Source organism: Lissotriton helveticus, chromosome 8 (assembly GCF_964261635.1).
Source record: "Lissotriton helveticus chromosome 8, aLisHel1.1, whole genome shotgun sequence".
Taxonomy (NCBI): Eukaryota; Metazoa; Chordata; class Amphibia; order Caudata; family Salamandridae; genus Lissotriton; species Lissotriton helveticus.
This window is the reverse complement of record NC_136069.1, coordinates 1,720,354,815-1,720,376,519: the sequence shown is the minus strand read 5'-3', so window position 1 is coordinate 1,720,376,519 and position 21,705 is coordinate 1,720,354,815. Positions and strand designations below refer to the sequence as shown.

The following is a 21,705-nucleotide window of genomic DNA, read 5'->3' as shown; positions in this document are numbered from 1 at the left end:
CGGCAAAACTAAGCTCCGCCCCTATTCTAGAAGGTGCCAGGAGCTTCCCTACTCTAACTGTGGGCAGGCTGGAATGGCAACAGTGTTTGGAGTCCCAGCCAGCTCCTGGCAACTAGAATGCGCCTTAATTCTACGCTGCAGTAACAGGGGCCTGTGGCAGCCATGTTGAAGGTAGAGCACCTGCACCTTAGCATAGATTCTAACATTACCCCGGGCATTTTAACCTCACAGGGCCTATACAACTACATTACAAGGGTGGACTTCCAGAAATAGGGGAAGCAAAAAGCGAAAAATTTCCGTGAAAAGGGCCACGTCCAACACAACTCCCCCCAGCCAAAAGCCAGGGTAGACCAATCATCACCTTGATGGGCTTCCCTGCTTGGGGCCGAAAAAGGTGGACGCAGGCCGGCAACTACAGGAGCACCTGCAGTCTCTTCTCCACCGTGGAACCCAACGGTTCTCTCTCGCAACCCTCCCTTCACCAACAAAACCACCCCACTGGTGTTCCCTAGTGGGATGTGGCCAGGACTGGCCTCTAGACAGTCCGAAAGTCTCTGGCCCTAGCTCTCTCGCAGAGTGGGAGGCAGTAGCCTCAGGCCCATAGTACCAATTGACCACTCTCCTTCTCCTAGCTCCAAATGGCCACTGGTCATCCCACCGGGAGTCCGAACCCTCAGGCTGACCAGCCACCAGGGGCGAGGCTCTCCTCCCCCTACCTTTCCTTCTGGGGTTCCGCCCATTTCTCCTAAGCGGGACACCCTCAGCACACCACTCTCTCCCCAACCTAGAGTCTAGACCCTCTAGGTTGAACTGGTGACAGGGGCGAGTCTTCCCTCCCCCTGCATCCCCTCCCAGAGTTCCACACCCTCCTACCCAGAGAAGTACCCCCGAGAGTCAAATCCGGGGGGACACTGATCACAGATGTCCCACCCGCCAGGTCCGGCAAACCCTCAACCTGGCCACCCGACCCGGGGTCTGCGCCCTGTGGCTGAGCCGGTGACAGAGGAGAGACCTTCCTCCCTCTGCACCCCCTCCCAGAGTTCCGCACCCCCCACCGGGAGAAGTACCCCTGGAAGTCAAACTGGTAGGGACCTTGATTACAGGTACCCCACCCTCCAGGTCAGGCAACCCCTGAACCTGAACCCCCAGTCCAGGATCTAAACCCTGTGACTGGTCAGACCCCTGAACCACTGGAGCTCCGATTACTGATGCTCCGGGTTCTTCTGGCACAAGGGGATCCCTTTTACTGGAAGGCACAAGAGGACAGCATAGGATCCCAACCTGGGGTCCCCTTATGGAACTCTCCAGGCTCTGTGACTGCGGTTGGGGCACCTCGGGACACCTCCCCGTCTCACTCCCTCCTGTAGATGCGATGTGAGGCCCTACAACCCTCTCACTATCCTGGGACCTAGCTGGGCTACTCCTCACCTCTCCCGCCTCAATGGGTCGGAAGATCCCTGCACCATTCCCTTCAGGATCACTCCCCCGAACCTCGGGTACGCTGCCACCATTAGAATTTCTTGGCACACCTAATTGTAAGGCTCTCGGCTCCATTTCTTTAAGCTGGAGCCCGTGTGCCAACTTCCTTTCCTCCATAGCAAACTGCTTATCTTCCCTTTCTCTCTCCCTCTCGTGCTTTAGCTTGGCAAGCTCCCATCTCAATCGCCTCTCCTCCCTCCTGTCCTCATACACCTTGGACGACGCACTCCTACTAGATACACTACTGCCTGTCTTGGAACGTCTTTCTGACGACACATTTCCACTCATCACAGTGTTCAGTAGGTCTAGTCCTTCTGGAGCGCCCGCCTGCCCTGGTGTGAACTGCCCCTCCTGTTCCCCATCCCCTCTCCCCTCTGGGTGGGCCCTTACCCCTGCCCTCAAGGCGGTACGGAGTTTTCCCTTTGCGGTTCTCCGCCCAACCGGCACCCCCATCCCCTGACTAAATTCCCATGGCAGGTTGGCCAGCTGGAACTCCATTTTGCCAGGTGGGGACCCAGATAAAAATCAAGGAAAGATCCAAGGACGTGGGTAACAATTCTTGGTCAAACAGGTCTCTACACACAGGCTAGACAGTGGGGGCAATTACCTATGCTTGCAGGCACGAAAGGTGTCCAGTCTAATTGCGGCACACTCCGTCTCACTGGAGGGTGCTGTATAGTCACAGGTCCTGAATCCCACTGCTTGGCACCAATGTCGGAACTGGGGTCAGTGGCAGCAATGTTGAAGGTAGAGGGCACCTGCACCTAGCATGGGTTTTAATATTACCCAGGGCATTACAACCTCACAGGGCCTATACAATTACATTATAAGGGGGGACTTCCAGAATTAGGGGAAGCAAAAAGCAAAAAAATTCTGTGAAAAGGGCCAAGTCCAACAAATACACACCTGTGATCTCCAGCACCTGAGGAGATCTGTCCAACAGCAGAGAGAGAAGATGCACCGAAGACAAGAACTGAGTGCAATACACACCTGTGATCCTCTGCACCCGAGGAGATCTGTCCAACAGCAGATAGAGAAAATGCACTGAAGACAAGAACTGAGTGCAATACACACCTGTGATCCTCTGTAACCGAGGAGATCTGTGCGACAGCAGTGAGAGAAGATGCACTGAAGACAAGAACTGAGTGCAATACACACCTGTGATCCTCTGCACCCAAGGAGATCTGTCCAACAGCAGATAGAGAAGATGCACCGAAGACAAGAACTGAGTGCAATACACACCTGTGATCCTCTGCACCCGAGGAGATCTGTCCAACAGCAGATAGAGAAGATGCACTGAAGACAAGAACTGAGTGCAATACACACCTGTGATCCTCTGCACCTGAGGAGATCTATCCAACAGCAGAAGAGAGAATATGCACTGAAGACAAGAACTGAGTGCAATACACACCTGTGATCCTCTGCACCCGAGGAGATCTGTCCAACAGCAGATAGAGAAGATGCACTGAAGACAAGAACTGAGTGCAATACACACCTGTGATCCTCTGCACCTGAGGAGAACTGTCCAACAGCAGATAGAGAAGATGCACTGAAGACAAGAACTGAGTGCAATACACACCTGTGAACCTCTGCACCTGAGGAGATCTGTCCAACAGCAGTGAGAGAAGATGCACTGAAGACTAGAACTGAGTGCAATACACACCTGTGATCCTCTGTACCCAAGGAGATCTGTCCAACAGCAGAGAGAGAAGTTGCACTGAAGACAAGAACTGAGTGCAATACACACCTGTGATCCTCTGCACCCGAGGAGATCTGTCCAACAGCAGATAGAGAAGATGCACCAAAGGCAAGAACTGAGTGCAATACACACCTGTGATCCTCTGCACCTGAGGAGATCTGTCCACCAGCAGAAGAGAGAAGATGCACTGAAGACAAGAACTGAGTGCAATACACACCTGTGATCCTCTGCACCTGAGGAGATCTGTCCAACAGCAGAAGAGAGAAGATGCACTGAAGACAGAACTGAGTGCTATACACACCTGTGATCCTCTGCACCAGAGGAGATCTGTCCAACAGCAGATAGAGAAGATGCACCAAAGACAAGAACTGAGTGCAATACACACCTGTGATCCTCTGCACCTGAGGAGATCTGTCCACCAGCAGAAGAGAGAAGATGCACTGAAGACAAGAACTGAGTGCAATACACACCTGTGATCCTCTGCACCTGAGGAGATCTGTCCAACAGCAGAAGAGAGAAGATGCACTGAAGACAGAACTGAGTGCTATACACACCTGTGATCCTCTGCACCAGAGGAGATCTGTCCAACAGCAGATAGAGAAGATGCACCAAAGACAAGAACTGAGTGCAATACACACCTGTGATCCTCTGCACCTGAGGAGATCTGTCCACCAGCAGAAGAGACAAGATGCACTGAAGACTAGAACTGAGTGCAATACACACCTGTGATCCTCTGCACCTGAGGAGATCTGTCCAACAGCAGAGAGAGAAGATGCACCGAAGACAAGAACTGAGTGCAATACACACCTGTGATCCTCTGCACCTGAGGAGATCTGTCCACCAGCAGATGAGAGGAGATGCACTGAAGACTAGAACTGAGTGCAATACACATCTGTGATCCTCTGCACCTGAGGAGATCTGTCCAACAGCAGAAGAGAGAAGACGCACTGAAGACAAGAACAGAGTGCAATACACACCTGTGATCCTCTGCACCCGAGGTGATCTGACCAACAGCAGAAGAGAGTAGATGCACTGAAGACAAGAACTGAGTGCAATACACACCTGTGATCCTCTGCACCTGAGGAGATCTGTCCAACAGCAGAAGAGAGAAGATGCACTGAAGACAAGAACTCAGTGCAATACCGACCTGTGATCCTCTGCACCTGAGGATATCTGTCCAACGGCAGAGAGAGAAGATGCACTTGTTGGACTTGGCCCTTCTGGCAGGTTCACCCCTAAACTTTTTGCTTTTACTGGTGACCTGGTGATGGGGATTTTTGGCTCCTGCGCACTTTCACTGTGTCCCAGTGGAAAGTGCGTGCGCACTCTGAGTGTGTGTAGTGAGATAGGCCTGCCCTCCCATAGGAATGCATGGGGAATGTATGTGTCCCTGGTAGTTCCTGATGCATGGGGTGTACAGGCTCGAGTCTGGTATGTGCGGACTCGTGTGATTGAATGCTGCGAAATGATGTATGCGGCGTGTATGTGTCTAGTGTGGAAGTGCCACTTCTAGACATGGCTGTGCGTGTGCTGTGAGCGTGCTGGCGTGTAATTGGCTGAAGCTGGCTGGGGAGCCTGGCTCCAGGAGTCCTGATGGGTTTGCCCGGTGGTAAGTGTGGAGATTAGCATGCTGATGGCTGGGGAGGAGTGCACCTGGTTCCCGAATAGGGCTGGGCTTTCCCCACACAATGCTGGCTCCACGCCCTGTGGTGGGTCTAATGACCCTAGCCTCCCTAGTGAATAGAAAGGGTGGTTGAGCACATCAAGGGTGCTCCAAAACCAGCTGTGACTGGTTTCTCCCCCACCCTGCACCTACAGACAAAGGGATTTCAAGTATAAGAAGGGGCTGTGTCCCCTTACAATTTGTTCTTTGCTGATCTTACTGAGGGAGGCTGCTGCTGCTGCTGGCGCCAGGAGGAACCGCCACTTGGGACTGCCTTCCTGCCTGGAGGGCCCAGTGAGCTGGCCCCTGGCCCAGCCTTGCCCCCCCTGCCTTGCTCTGCAAGAAGGACCTGGTTGCTGGACTTTTTTTCACCCTTCAAGCGCTTGGAAGCGCTGTATTTTGTGCCCTAGCGCTTGGGAGCGCTTATTTCTGCTGCTAGCGCTTAGGAGCACTTTATCTTTGCCCATAGCGCTTAGGAGCGCTTTATTTTGTTTTAGCGCAGGGAGCGCTTTAAATTTCATTGAGCGCAAGGAGCGCTGTGTACCGAGGGAGCCTACCCCTCAAACTCGCCGCCCCAAGTAGACGTTGCCGGGCCGCTGCCAGTACGACCCGGATTGTGGCCGAGATTGTCCCCGTCGCCGCCCGGCCGAACCGGAAGTCATGCAGGCCAGGGGTGGGACGAGCGGGACAAGAGGAAGTGGTAGGAGAAAGCGAGGACGGAAGCCTACCCCGCCTCGCAGGACGGCCGGGGAGAGAGAGAAGAGCCGGCTGGACACGGAGAGAGCCCCGTGCCCGGAAGCAGTGGTGGAAGTGAGGCGGAGGGGGCCTGAGGCACATTGCCGGTACCTGCCCCCGCCGCAGAGTGAGGAGACACACTGCTCTCTTCCCGAGCAGAGACAACGCCGTCGGAGCCACGAGCAAGGCAGGGAGAGTCCCGCAGCACCGGAGGAGGCCCAAGGAGTCCTGCCCACTGCAAGGAGGAGCCCCCGCAACAGGAAGCCAGTGAGTGGGGGCCCCAGGGGCATTCCTTCCTTGAGCCTAGGAGGCTCACAAGTCACGGGGGCCATTGTCTGTTGAGTCCCCAGGAGGGGTACTCCAACGAAGGCGCCATTGGATCTGAGAGCCCCTAGAGGCTCCCTGCCCGCAATATTGTTTTAAAACCCTGAGAGGGCTCCGGGGGCATTTTTGGTTATCTCGAGCCGCAGAGGCTCAGTGGCATTTCTTAGAGCCCAGAGAGGCTCCAGCGACGGCCGCATTCTTGTGTAGAGCCCAGAGGGGCTTGGGGGCATCTGTGCAAGTTCGAGTTTGTGCATTTTTGGAGGTAGAGCGGCCCCGACAGGCAGCGGGCCGCTACCCCCACACAGGGCACAATTCCCGAGTCCACGAGGCCCACAGGGACATAAGTGATTGTTCCTCGAGCCTGAGAGGCTCACGGCGCCCCATTTGTTTAGAGCCCTGAGAAGCTCAGAGGGGGCATTTTGTTGTGCAGAGCCCCGAGGCTCCAACGTTGGCCCCATCATCCTTGTCACAGCTGCCCAGCACTTTGTGGCCAGCTGCTCCGTTTAGGCCCCTGAATTTGGGACACAGGGCGTCCTAGCCCCAGGGAGGCCAGTTGGCCTAGGGACAGTCACAGGTGGTGACTAATGTGATTTTTGCGCAATTGTGTTCTTTGATACACCTCTGAATGTTTTTAGGTATCATCGGCCACTTGCATCAATATTGCCGTTTGCGAATCCTTAATTGCGAAAATTAAGGAATCGCAATTAAGAATTTGCAAACGGCAATGCATGAATAATTCGCATTTTATTTTAGCGATTTCTTATTTTTCCTTAATTGCGATTCACAATTTGCGAATCGCAATTAAGGAAAACCCTTCCCGCTGATTCCTATGGGCCAAGAGGCCCATAGGAATCAATGGGAATGCATTTACAATTTGCAATTTTCAATTTGCGAATCGCAAATTGAAAATGCAATTTCAAGGGTGCAGGGGGGTCCAAAGAACCCCACCCTGCACCCCTGAAATTAAACTTAAGTGCAATGTACACACACACATGTCCCAAGGACATGTGTGTGTGTAAAATGCAACTTTAAAAAATGTATTTTTGTGCATGTTTGAAGGTTTTCGGTAAATTAGCACGAGGTTCAACCTCATGCTAATTTACCACTTCCAAATTGCCAATTCGCAATTTAAAAATGATCATGCATTGCATTTAAGAAATCGTAAATCGCGATTTCTTTAATGTAATCACAATTTTAGAAATCGCAACATGATTGCGATTCCTAAAATTGCGAAATACATGATGCATTGCAATTTTGATAATTGCATTCGCAAACGGCCAAAAATTGCGATTCGCACCGTTTGCGAATGCAATTATCGTTGATGCATGTGCCTGCATTTGTTTTCCTTCCCTGCACCTCTGAATGTATGTTATGCATTATGTGTTATGTGCTTATACCCCTACTTGTATTGTGATACTTAGGTGGTTGTTCTTGCTAGTACAGGTGGTGCTAGTGAGGTCCTAGTTCCCTCGGAGCCCCCCAAAGAGAATGAAGAGGGCCTCGGAGCCCCCAACAGAGAATGAAGAGGGCCTCGGAGCCCCCCCCAGAGAATGAAGAGGGCCTCGGAGCCCCGCCACATAGAATGAAGAGGGCCTCGGACCCCCCCAGAGAATGAAGAGGGCCTTGGAGCCCCCCCCAGAGAATGAAGAGGGCCTCGGAGCCCCCCCAGAGAATGAAGAGGGCCTTGGAGCCCCCCCAGAGAATGAAGAGGGCCTCGGAGCCCCCTGCAGAGAATGAAGAGGGCCTTGGAGCCCCCCCCAGAGAATGAAGAGGGCCTCGGACCCCCCCAGAGAATGAAGAGGGCCTAGGAGCCCCCCCAGAGAATGAAGAGGGTGTCGGAGCTACCCAGAGAATGAAGAGGGCCTTGGAGCCCCCCCCAGAGAATGAAGAGGGCCTCGGACCCCCCCAGAGAATGAAGAGGGCCTTGGAGCCCCCCCCAGAGAATGAAGAGCGCCTCAGAGCCCCCCCAGAGAATGAAGAGGGCCTCGGAGCCCCCGCAGAGAGTGAATAGCGCCTCAGAGCCCCCCGAAGAGAATGAAGAGGGCCTCGGAGCCCCCACAGAGAATGAAGAGCGCCTCGGAGCCCCCTGCAGAGAATGAAGAGGGCCTTGGAGCCCCCCCAGAGAATGAAGAGGGCCTCGGACCCCCCCAGAGAATGAAGAGGGCCTAGGAGCCCCCCCAGAGAATGAAGAGGGTGTCGGAGCTACCCAGAGAATGAAGAGGGCCTCGGACCCCCCACAGAGAATGAAGAGGGCCTTGGAGCCCCCCGCAGAGAATGAAGAGGGCCTCGGAGCCCCCCACAGAGAATGAAGAGGGTGTCAGAGCCCCCCGCAGAGAATGAAGAGGGTGTCGGAGCTACCCAGAGAATGAAGAGGGCCTCGGAGCCCCCCGCAGAGAATGAAGAGGGCCTCAGAGCCCCCCGCAGAGAATGAAGAGGGCCTCGGAGCCCCCCGCAGAGAATGAAGAGGGTGTCAGAGCCCCCCGCAGAGAATGAAGAGGGTGTCGGAGCTACCCAGAGAATGAAGAGGGCCTCGGACCCCCCACAGAGAATGAAGAGGGCCTCGGAGCCCCCCCAGAGAATGAAGAGGGCCTCAGAGCCCCTGCAGAGAATGAAGAGGGCCTCAGAGCCCCCCGCAGAGAATGAAGAGGGCCTCGGAGCCCCCCGTGTCTCACTGACATTCCTTGGCCTCGTATCCAGCAGTCGGTCTGTTAACAGCAGGGAGACTGGTGAGGTCGGCGCCCTCACTGGAAGGAACAGACCTGCCCTCTAGTTAAGACCTCTTCCATTTGAGCCCAAATACCAGAGAAACAGGCTTTAAAAAGTGCCCCTCGGCTCCATGGCAGGGGCTTCTTTCATGACCATGGATTGGGGCTTGGGTGCGCCCACTTCACAAACCTGACGTAATTCACAAATGTTATTAATGGGTGCCTTTATCACGACATTAACAGAAAAGAGACAATCATGTAAACATTTAAATGCATTTTTAATATATATGTATGAGCCCCACCCACGATGTATATTAGATATCAATGACGTGATGAGATCTGCTCAGCTCTGTACCTCAGCGTCTGTAGTTTGCAGTTTGGATGTTTTAGGCCTTCACACAACTTCTTCACTCCAGCGTCTCTCAGCTTATTGTCTCCCAGGTGGAGCTCTGTGAGAGATGTGTTTGTTTCCAGGACAGAGGCGAGGGCTTCGCAGCATGAACCGGTGAGGGAGCAGCCAACCAACCTGCAGGAGAGAAGAGACACGGAGAGGAGTAAAGCAGAGCACAGACAGGAGCGTCACAACTTCAGTTTTATCTTCATTTCCTTCCCCTCCTTGCCTTACTCCCCTCTAGAGACACATCCCACCTTACACATCCAACCACGCCCTGTTTATAGAGGAACCTCAAGGGGGAGATCTCAGACTGGCAGAGGCGGAGCTAAATTCACATATTTATAAATATATTAATGTGTGTTTTATGCTGGAGACCCTCTGCTGAGGTGTGAATAGTGAACTCACAACTTTGGTAGTTGTTGCGGTGACCTGCCTGTTAATACACTGCTTGTAATGTCGGTTAGATAAACATGTATTCTCATCTCCTTCATCAATAGTAATAATAATAAAATCCATATCATAAATAAAAGGCTTGTTTTTAAAACCATTATTGGTAAAATAGCACATCAGTAATGATTTAAATTTTTAAATTTGTAATGAGTTATGCCTGCCATAAAGAGCGAATTAACATCCGCACAGCCTGACAAGGCCAGACCCGTTGGCTTTGTCAGTGCTTGTTTTATTGTTCTTGAAGCACACCATGGAAGCGCAAGTGATTCCTGCCTTTCTCTCAATTTTTCAGTTTTCCTATTGTCCCCCTCCTCCCCCGGTGCTCTCTCTCCCCCCCTCTACTTTCAGATGCCCCCCCCCTGCTGAAATAAACAAAGGTGAAAATGTCAGCGACAATGTAATGTTTTGCACTAAAAAAAACAAATAAATTCACCAGTTACTACCCACTCTTCCACTCGTATCAACTTAATTCCTTAATATATAACGGTGACTGTGAGGGGTTCGATGCAGATGAAAGCTGTCCGTTGAAGGACATTAATTTTGGAACAGACGTTGAGTATCTTGAAGAACTTGGCTTTCTTTGAACAGTCGTATACATATTGAACGGCGTGCGCAATGAGGATTTCCCATATGTATGTGGTTAATTATTAATGCAAAGTAGGGTGCCCGTGAAGTGTGTGTTGTAGGGTCAATGTGGCATATAACACATGCTTGCCACACCTAAGGGAGCTCAATTTAATTCACGCGTTTGATAAACTCTGTTTCTCTGGCACTTACCAGGCTGCGCGCTGTATTCAGCCCCATCGGGAACTACTTTGTTGGCACCACCGGACCACCACTCCCAGTACCGCTTGCGGCGAGGACGCTGCTGACGTGGTTAACACGCACCAGGAGGTGCTTAAAAGGATGCACGGATCCTCGTCCCGCGGGACGCGCGCGGGAGGTGTCCCGGGAGAGGCCCGGGACAAGGGCAGGGCCGTCTTAGGCCGTCAGAGGCCGAAGGAGGCTGGGCTGGGCCACCCCCCTTGGCCCCCTGCCTTCCTGAACAAGGCACAGGCCGTGAGATCCTCTGTTGCAAAACTGTTGAAAGTGTTGCTGATCCCTTTGTTGACCCTTCTTGACTTTAACCTTGATCTTGAGTTGTTTTATTTATTCATTTATTTAAATCCTGCTGTGTTTAGACTTAAAAACGCTGTGATTGTAGCAGCCCACATACGTTTTTCTTTACAAAAAACTTGTTTTTAGGATATTTGGGCTCATTAATCAATCACAAAAAAAAAAGAAAATAAAAAACGAATCATGAGCAAACGGAAGGGTTAACGACTTCATAATAAGAGCCGAATCAGTATTATGCCATGAAATTGAATTGGCACAGAGAAGGTTATCACTTGAACCTTCTAACCTTCCAACTTATAGGCAATCTAGCATACATGTGCGGCTACTGCTTCACACTTGGATGAGGACAGTTGCACCCAAATCTCCCAACTTACTCTGAATAACTCTGTGATAGAATTAACGCAAGTCAAAGAGGGGTCACTAAACACAAATGAATTGGGGACTGCCGGGATGTCTACACGACTACGAGCACAAAAAACAGTGGTGGTGAAAAGAAAGGGAATTCAGGGGTAACAGCGAGAACAAACAAAGGGGACACTAATGTGCAGGAATACGAAGAGGGTTTGTGTAGAACGGATGTTGATCATTACTTAAATCAAGGCAAACAGAATAAGGCGGACGGAGGAGAAGAACGTACTGTGGTGGATATTTAAAAAAATGCCCTAGATGCAATACAGATCCAAATAAATGAATGTTTGGACACACAAATGAAGGCTTCAGATAGTAAAATCAATCAATGAAACATCACCATAGCTCCGTTGGGTACAATGAATAAAGATGGTAATAGAATAATCAAAGAAGGGTCCTGCTTACTAACGGATCCGAGGACAAGACAAAAAGAAACTGAAAAGGCCAGTGATGATGGACAAACCCCAAAACAACCCAGACTCGAATGAGTAAACATTGCTAGGTCAGGGAGAAGATCAGAGGGACTGGGGGATAGTGTGTCTCTGAGTAAGACTGCCGCTCGACCTGATAATAGAACAAACTATTTAGAAAAAGATGGCGCGAGGGCAGCAATGTACGGTCCAAAGGGGACTGACCTGATCCCTAATTCTGAGGACCTGAAACTACCCCCGGCCACATGTCCCTGTGTCCTAGTACTAGCGGGTGAGCCAGTCTTGAGAAGAGACCAGAAGGTATCCTGGCACAACCTTAGAAATACAGTTGTAGATGGAGTTTCTAAGTATAAAAAGTTTAACATCCATAAGTTGAATGAAATCCTGATGGTGCGTAGGGTAAGGTGGGTGGGGATCCATTAAAAGACATACAAGGAGATTGCATTGTCGTAAGATTTAGGTATCCTCATACTGTTCGCAAGTTATTGAAAGCGCCTGAGGAGAGGTCAACCCAGAGCTCGAGCCTTCATGCCCTACCGTTAGGTTATTTCTACAAACCTGCTGAAATAGGACCAAACCACCACCTTGGTCATTTTTCTTTTCCCAAAAAATTTAATAGCTTCCAAGAATGAGCTTCTTTGGAGGCGGTTGATTGACCGCAATCGATGAATGTAATGGCAAAAGAAACCCAGGAAGTACTTGCAGAGTATGAACTAGAGGGGAAAAAAGGTACAAATTAACAATTATTGTGAAGAAACGGCGGTAGGGGATGAGCAATATGATTGTGAAACTGTATGTTCTATCCCAATAGCCAGTGAAACTTGTGAGACTACACAGGTTAGGGGAGATAATGACATAGAAAACAGGCTAATAGATGAGTCCTTGAGAGCCATATGTCCTGAGCGCACTGTAGAATTAAAATTGATATCATGGAACATAGCGGGGTAGGTAGGAACGTTAGTGACCCTGAATGGAAAAATTACATCGAAACAAGCAATATTTGCATTCTACAGGAGACCTGGGCTATAAAGACTTCACATAGGGTAGGGTACTAAACCTTCCAAATAGCTGCAGTCCCATCTGTGAGAGGAAGGCCCTCTGGGGGGCTTGTAATAGGGGTAAAAGTGACCCTTAACATCAGTGTCACGCAACTATGTATGGACTCACTAGATATTCTTGGAATTAAAATAGTAACCGAAGATAGAAGAGTCCTACATTTATATAATATTTACAACAGACCCTGCCCAGCCCATAGAGAGTCACCAAAAACAGAAAAAATGGATTCCATTTTAAAAGCACTAGATACCAGCATAAGCATAGTAACAGGTGGGGATCTTAATTGTATTTATGAACCGATGAAGATAGTGCTAATAAGATTCCCATAATGAATAATAGCAAGATGGTTCCATGTACTACCCTAGCACTCCAAATTATGAGAGTAATGGTTGGTCACGGTCTGAGAGCATGTAATGGACGTTTACATCTGATATCCCAAAGGCCTCAACTTTTTTTAGAAGCAAGTGCCAGAGTAAAATTGATTATATAATTGTATCCTTTGATATTTGGCCGTATGCAGTAGACTTAGAGAATAGGCCAAGAACAAAAAGTGATCATCGTCCGCTTGAGCTTCTCTTTCATAGCAGTTTACTGCATAGCCCAACCGAGAGTACAAGTACAGTTCATACTTGCACGGATGATATTATAGTTAGTGATAATCTTTGTTCAGTCAAGTGGGCGTACATGTTGGAGCATGATGAATTGTTGGCAAGTGTTTATAGTACTTTTGCCAAAATCTTTGGCACATATGAGGTCGCACAAGTTGAAAGAAGCACATTCTTAGACTTACACAAGGGGTTTTCCAAGAACTTATCCCGTTGGTAACAAATTAACCAAAGAAGACTGCTAGAGATGGCAATCCCCAGTTGGCAGAGAAATCTTGGTATAACAAGGAATGTCGCATTGCAAAGGCCGACTTAGTTCATGCAATAAAAAATAACAATATGTTGATAGTTAAAGAGGCTAGGCTAAAATACAGGAGAACACAAGGGAAGGCGAAAGCCTCTTGGGACGAAGAGCTTTGGGCCAATATGCTAACCGCTGCCAAGAACAGTGACCAAATGTTATTTTGGAAACTAGTGGCTAAAGGGAACAAAAAAGGATCCAGGGAGGTCTTCCTTGATGAGACCACTTGGATCGAGCATTTTACTCAGCTCCCGAGGAAGATTGTTTTGTTCCTGAGGCTGAGTTTTTGCTGAACCCAAGTGAAAATAAATTAGATTTTGACATACAGGAAACTGAGCTGGCTATTAATTTAGTTAAAAATGGGAAGGCCCCTGGATTAGACAAAATTTCGGGCGATTTATATAAACATGAAATCAGTGTCTGGGGCCCCTATATTAATTGCTTAAGTAATGCTGAAGCTGCAGGAGCAGATTTTCCGGAGACATCGAGGGGGCGGAAATCATTACAAAGGGCAACAGGAGCGATCCTGTGAATTATCGTCCAATTAGTTTAATTGATATTTTAAAAAAGATTTATGGAAGGCATATTTTAAATCTCATAAACATCTGGATGGAGGAAAAAGCAGTGCTCTCAATGTTCCAAGCAAGGTTTAGAGCCAAAATAAGTACTATAGATCAGGTCCTTAGGTTTTGCTGCTTGTGTTGGAAGTATGTAAATATAAGAAAGGGTCATTTATATGTAGCCTTTGTAGACCTTCGGGCCGCGTTTCATTTAATCCCACGAAAACTGCTATGGGAGACACTTAGCCGCCAAGGGCTTCCATCCAACCTTTTAGAGCAGATTATAAAGCTGCATGAAAATAATGATGTTAAGGTTAGGTGGGGCCCAGGAGGGGAGCTAACAATACAAATAACTATAAAGACGGGGGTCTATCAAGGATGTGTTTTGGCACCCACACTGTTCTCATTGTTTGTCAACGATATACCATCTTTTTTGGAAGGCTGTAATAATGATGCTCCAATATTGGGGGGCGAAAGGGTCCCAGCCCTCCTCTTCGATGACGACACCATACTCATATCGCAAACACCCAAGGGCCTACAATGTCTAATAAATACATTCCAAACATACAGCAGCAAACAAGGCCTTGAGATTAACACCAATAAAACGAAGTACATGGCAATAAACCCACATAAGACCTTTAAGGAAAACTTGACTCTAAATGGCCAAAAATTGCAACATGTTCAGAACTTTAGCTATTTGGGTGTTTCCCTGGATTCTGATCTATCATGGAAAACACAGATAGAAAAAAGTAAAATAATATTAACGCAAAACATGTTACCAATCATGAAAAGGCATGGAAATAGTCTTATCAAAGCAGTTTCGCCAGCATTAGAGGTTTTTAAGTTTAAAGCACAATCAGCAGCATTATACGGAGCTGAACTATGGGGACCCATGTGCAAAAAAGTTTTTGATGTTGGTGAAAATAAATTCTATAGAGCGGTACTAAAACTACCAGTTTGGACACCACTAATACCACTCATTTTAGACCTGAACATGAAACGTACCGACTACCTTGCGATTCTGAGACCGTTGATGCTCTGGGTTAGACCCCCGAGTTGTTAGATTACAAGGATGGTCTAAAAGAAATAATAGAATTGGATTACTGTAACAGCATCGCATGGCTTAAACATGTTAGAACTTGGCTAAGCAAGATTGGTCTAGCACATTTCTGGGATGATCTGTTAATATTAACTCGAAACTCGAGAAAAATGTTAAAATCCTTATTTTGGGCATACATGGAACATAGCATGTTAAATGAAGGAGTGAATGGATCATTAACGAGCAACTTCCTTATGTTTCAGGATAGTGCTCGTTATGAATGTTTCTTAGATAAAGTATATCCACCACTCGCTAAGACACTATCTATGACATACAGATATGGTATCTTGAAGATAAATACAAGTGTAGCAAAGTGGACAAATGATAGTGATGACCTATGCACTCTATGCTCAGGCGAAGCGAAGGACGATGATTTGCACATTTTGTTCTTTTATTTGGCTTATGCGGCCCCCAGAAAAAGATGGATCAGACCTCACCACTTATAAAGAGGTGTAAGATCATATAAAGAGGCAGGAAGGATTCTAAAGACTGATACCAGTCAGGTCACTATCTTTGGTATTACCAGGTTTTTGTTAGCTATACATTTTATAAGAGCCAAAGCAGGTCTGAAACTTTAGCAGAAATTCCTTGTTTGAGAACTAAGAGTTGCTCTATGCTAAAATATTTCTAACTGTATTATTAATGAATATATAGTGTACATATGAAAAATATTTGAATCTTTAAATAAGTGAGAGCATAATGGAACAAAGCTGATGAATTTTAAGAGAACGGGACATGTAGCAGCGCCAGCCAGCAAACCTTTTACCCTGTTCCATTTTGTTTAACTGAGCTCTAACTATTCTTGGTTCCTGGGCTGTAATGTGTTTCGTAAAAAAGATGTTATTTTACATTTTTTTTTAAACCTAGAAATTCACTGGAAAAAAACCCCCAAATTAAGTAGTAGTTAGATATGGTAAAAGTATTTTTTTAATAATAAAAAAACCTTGGAAATTCACTGAAAAAAACAAAGGTTAAAGTGATGTTAGGTGAAAACGTAATGTTTTGTACTATAAAAAAAAAACAAAGAAATTCACCAGTTACTACCCACTCTTCCACTCGTATCAACGTATTCTCTTAATATAAAATGATGACGGTGAGGGGTTTGATGCAGATAAAAGCTGTCTGTAGTGGAGCATTCATTTTGAAACAGACGTTGAGTATCTTGAAGAACTTGGCTTTCTCTGAACATGCTAACATTAAAGGACGAGAACCCTCCTCCCCCAGAGGGTGGCTTCATCATTTGGTTCCCTCCTCAATATACCACAGGGGATTCAAGATAGCCCGGCTGATGAGGGTTATGAACCCGAAACCGGTCCCAGGATGCTTGTTTTCGGTCCAGTTGGCAGTTCGGGCTGGACTGTTCCCATGAGGATTGCTAAGTTGCCTCATTAAAGTTTTCTGGCTGTGAAGACTTGAATGGAACAAACTTTATTATTCATAAAGTGTCATTTATGAAGATCCAATAAATGCATTCTTTGAGAATTGATTCATCTCTCACACCTCTGATTGGATACTACGCTGTGCAGTTGGGGGACGCCACCCCTGGGGTGCCACGTTCTATACAACTTTAGAATTTGCCACTTTGTTTCCATGGTTTCCAGTGCTGCACAGAGGTCTGTCCTCAAGTCAGCCTTCTGGCCTCAAACACCATGAATCTGACATAGAGGCTGCGTCACGGGTGTTCCACATTGTGTGGTGCAAACGAGATGCAAACAACTCATACATAAGCCCCTCAGTGTAAAGGGTTGAGTAGCTCCAGTGGCACAAGATACAACGAGCTGTTCTGCTGTGGGCCCGTTCACTAAGCTTCTTGCATGAGTCCATCTTACTTCTGCTGTAAGAACGCGCAGTAAAGGGTTGGTGACTCAAGCCCTATATAATCAAATAGATGCCAGCAGTGGTAAGACCTCCGAGAGCCTTGTGGGGGCTGAAGCCAGTTACCACTGAGGGACGAGGCACACTCTAGAGGCAGACCCCCCCTCAGCATCAGTCTACGATGTTTCCAAAAAATGTTAAGTATTTGTTAGGCCCTTGGTTAAGTCCCTGAAAAAAAGTTACTATAATTTAAAATTCTTACTTCAGTTAGGACAAAAGAAAAGTGTTATGGTTTTTACTTTACAGAAAGATCCCAACTTAAGTGAAATAATGCATAACCCAGAGAGGCAAGTTCAGGAGCTCGACCTGACACCTACATGGAGTTGTGATACTCCCAGGTATGGACCTTCTGCAGGGGTTAAAGGTTACGGTGTGAAAACGGACCCTCAAGCTTCCAAAGATACGCTTAGAAGGCATTTGGCAGAACATGAGAGGGATCATCCAGTGGATGAAGATGTGTCCGCTGAGGCTCACATGACTGGAGTAGAAGAGGCGGAGGAGGGAACAGGGTCCCATCGCTCAGAAGAAGCTCCCATGGAGAAGGAGGACGCCTTGAGAAAGAGAGGCCAAGACGTGGAACTAATAAGCTCAACATCTGGACATGGAGAAACAGAGAAAAGAGACGGGCCCAGGACCTGTCTCTGGTGGCAGCAATATAATAACACCCAGCGAGACCCTAAACTCCACAAAGGAGTCGTCCCTAAATATGCAGAGGCTGATGACATCACCAAATGTTTTACTGCTTTTGAGAGAGCCGCCATCAGGAGAAGGGAACCCAAACAGCACCAGGGCTCTCTCTGGTGGGACGATTTCTCAGGTAAATGCAGGGACAGACTCCGGACATTGAACAGAGAGGTGCGGAGCTCTGAGAACAGCAGAACCATCTCTCAGCCTACATAGAAGAGAGAGGTGCAGAGCTCGGACAGCAGAGCTATCTCTCAGCCTACATAGAACAGAGAGGTGCGGAGCTCTGAGAACAGCAGAACTATCTCTCGGCCTACGTAAAACAGAGAGGTGCAGAGCTCTGACAGCAGAGCTATCTCTCGGCCTACTTAGAACAGAGAGGAGCAGAGCTCTGACAGCAGAGCTATCTCTCAGCCTACATAGAACAGAGAAGTGCAGCACTCTGACAGCAGAGCTATCTCTCAGCCTACGTAGAACAGAGAGGTGCAGAGCTCCTGAGAGCAGAGCTATCACTCAGCCTACGTAGAATAGAGAAGTGCGGAGCTCTGACAGCAGAGCTATCTCTCAGCCTACGTAGAACAGAGAGGTGCAGAGCGCTGACAGCAGAGCTATCTCTCAGCCTACGTAGAACAGAGAGGTGCGGAGCTCTGACAGCAGAGCTATCTCTCAGCCTACGTAGAATAGTGAAGTGCGGAGCTCTGACAGCAGAGCTATCTCTCAGCCTACGTAGAACAGAGAGGTGCGGAGCTCTGACAGCAGAGCTATCTCTCAGCCTACGTAGAACAGAGAGGTGCAGAGCGCTGACAGCAGAGCTATCTCTCAGCCTACGTAGAACAGAGAGGTGCAGAGCGCTGACAGCAGAGCTATCTCTCAGCCTACGTAGAACAGAGAGGTGCAGAGCGCTGACAGCAGAGCTATCTCTCAGCCTACGTAGAACAGAGAGGTGCAGAGCTCTGACAGCAGAGCTATCTCTCAGCCTACGTAGAACAGAGAGGTGCAGAGCGCTGACAGCAGAGCTATCTCTCAGCCTACGTAGAACAGAGAGGTGCGGAGCTCTGACAGCAGAGCTATCTCTCAGCCTACGTAGAATAGTGAAGTGCGGAGCTCTGACAGCAGAGCTATCTCTCAGCCTACGTAGAACAGAGAGGTGCGGAGCTCTGAGAGCAGAGCTATCTCTCGACCTACGTAGAATTGAGAGGTGCGGAGCTCTGAGAGCAGAGCTATCTCTCAGCCTACGTAGAATTGAGAGGGGCGGAGCTCTGAGAGCAGAGCTATCTCTCAGCCTATGCAGAACAGAGAGGTGCAGAGCTCTGACAGCAGAGCTGTGAGAAAGGCGGTCCCTGGGGAGGCCGAAGATGTCTGACTGACCACCCCGAGACCCACCTCTCCGTATGGAGTTGGCCGAGCGCCATCGAGAGGCCTCCTGGGTGAGGCTCCTCTCCTAGAATCGTAACAGCAGAGCAATCACACCACTACAAAGGGACACCACGCAAGAGGATAGTTTCTCAGAATCTTTATCAGCAATAACGATTGGTTCTTTCGGCCATATGTACAAACGGATCGAGGGATCCTTAAAGTCTCGGTAACTGAGGGAAAGGGGTAGCGGGACAGTCTTAGTACCAGCCTGGTACGGGGACACCCTATGCACAGCTCTCAATCCTCGAGCTGGGGGTTCCGCAAGGTCGGGCCGTGGCAGCGCCAGCAGGGCTCCAAAGGGGGTTTCAGCGAGGTCGGGCCGCGGCAGCGCCAGCAGGACTCCGAAGATGGTTTCAGTGAGGTTGGGCCGCGGCAGCGCCAGCTGGCTCCCAAGAGGGTCGAGGTTCAAGGTAGTGAGTTCTTCTCGGGGTCAGCCGCTACAGCGTCAGCAGGGCTCTCGACTCCAGGATACAACTGCCGACCCATTCCAGAGCTGCCCCAGATATAGATCTGGAGTCCTTTGATGTCCGGACCCTCGCGCTTGGGGGTCAGAGGGTCCGGGATGAGAGTGTCCAGACACCCAGCAGGGGGGTGGAGCCAGCGCCCAGGGATGCCAGAAGGCGATCGAAACCAGGTGTCCGGGGACAGCTGGAGGGGCATCGAAACTCCCCTCCTCCTTGATCCGTCAAGTGGCCGCTTTACCACCTGGTCGGATCTTGGTGCCTCGATGTCGGGGCTTCGCTGGGGCCGCGGCCGAGTTCGGGCCGGGGCCACGTGGTCAGGACGTGGAGGGTCCAAGATGGAGTCGGGGCCTGAGATGGCGGCCCGGGGTAGGGATCGGACCAGCGAGCAGGGGTCGCCGTGTTCTTGAGGGGGAGAGCGGGGGGTCGCCAGGAGGGTCGGCTCTCGTTGAGGGTTGGAGAGGTAGTTTCGTTGGGGAGGACAGGGGTCGCTGCTGTCCAGGGCCCGCCATGGGGGAGGAGTGGGACCACGCCACGAGGCCGGGTCCCCCCCAGCTGAAGGCGGGGAGAGTCACCCATCTTCTTGGTTGTTCTCCTCGTCGAGGCGGAAGAAAAGGGACAGGCCGTCGGCGTTGGCGTGGTCGTTGCCGGGGCGATGTTCCACAGTGAAGTCCATTCCTTGGAGGGAGATGGACCATCGCAGCAACTTTGGGTTTTTCCTTCCCATTTGCATCAACCACCGCAAGGGCCGGTGGTCAGTTTTCACCCGGAAGTGGGTGCCGAAGAGGTAGGGCCGGAGTTTCTTGAGGGCTCACACCACGGCAAAGGCCTCTCGTTCAATGGTGCTCCATTGTTGCTCTCGGGCCAGCAGACGCGGCTGATGAAGGCCACCGGTTGATCAATTCCTTCGGGGTTGATTTGTGAAAGGACCGCCCGACACCGTGCTCCGAGGCATCGGTTTGGACTATGAATTCCCGTCTGTAGTCGGGGGCTTGGAGCACGGGGGCAGTGCACATCGCTGTTTTCAGTGTCTCAAAGGCGGCCTGACACTCGGGTGTCCAGTGCACCTTCTGTGGTTGCTTCTTGGAAGTGAGTTCGGTGAGGGGGCAAACAATTCTCCCATAATTCTTCACGAAGCGCCGGTAATACCCAGTGAGCCCTAGGAAGGCTCTGACTGCTGTCTGGGTGACCAGGGGTTCCCAGGCCATGATGGCGTCGATCTTGGGTTGAAGGGGAGCCACATGGCCGCTCCCTACTTGGTGTCCCAGATAGGTTACGGAACCTTGGCCTATCTGGCATTTGCCTGCTTTGATAGTTAGTCCGGCCCGTCGGAGGGCCGTCAGGACCTCCCAGAGGTGCTTGAGGTGCTCGGCCCAGTGGAGGCTGTACACCGCAATATCGTCCCGGTAGGCGGCGCTGAACTCTTCTAGCCCAGCCAGCACCTTATTCACCAGCCTCTGGAACATGGCGGGGGCGTTTTTCATCCCGAAGGGCAACACCCTCAAGTGGTAGTGGCCATCGGGGGTTGAGAAAGCGGAGCGCTCTTGGGCGCCAGGGGTGAGTCCGATCTGCCAGTAGCCGGACGTTAGGTCGAATGTGCTCAGGTAGCGGGCCGCCCCCAGGCGGTCGATCAGCTCATCGGCCCGGGGAATGGGGCATGTATTGGTCCGGGTGACGGCGTTCAACCCCCGGTAGTCTACACAAAATCGCAGTTCGGGAGTGGCGCCAGGGCGGTGGCTTTTGGGACCAGGATGACGGGACTGGCCCATGCACTGTCAGAGGGTTCGACTACCCCCAGGGCCAGCATCTTGGAGACCTCCGATTGGATGCAGGTCTGAACTCGGTCGGGAACTCTGTAGGCCCGGTGTCGCACCGGCGGGCTGTCCCCGGTGTCGACATCGTGGACGCACCACTGGGTGACTCCGGGGGTGAGCGAAAACAAGTCTGTGAATTGACCCAACAGCTTTTGGCAGTCCTGGCGCTGTTCGGGGATCAGGGCGGAGGAGAGGGTGACACCCTCGACGGAGCCGTCCTTCTCGGAGGTGCTCAGGAGGTCTGTAGGGGCTCGGAGTTGTCTTCGGCCCCGCCGTCGGTAGCCATCAGCAGGCTAAGTTCCGTTCCGACAAAGTGAGGTTTGAGCCGGTTGGTGTGGAGGACCCGGAGGGGGTTCCTGGGGGACTCCATGTCCACCAGGTAAGTGACAGGGCTCTTGCGCTCCACCACTTTGAACGGCCCAGTCCATTT

The 21,705-nt window shown here is 50.1% G+C and overlaps 1 protein-coding gene across 1 annotated transcript in view; it reads right to left on the bottom strand.

Annotated features, from left to right (window-relative positions):
- Window positions 1-21,705, bottom strand: part of LOC144774147 (NACHT, LRR and PYD domains-containing protein 12-like) — an 816,909-nt gene that overhangs the window by 175,333 nt on the left and 619,871 nt on the right. Inside the window, exon 7 of the mRNA XM_078659166.1 lies at window positions 8,961-9,131. Within this exon, the coding sequence (XP_078515292.1) occupies window positions 8,961-9,131 (171 nt within the window). The remainder of the gene's footprint in view (window positions 1-8,960; window positions 9,132-21,705) is intronic.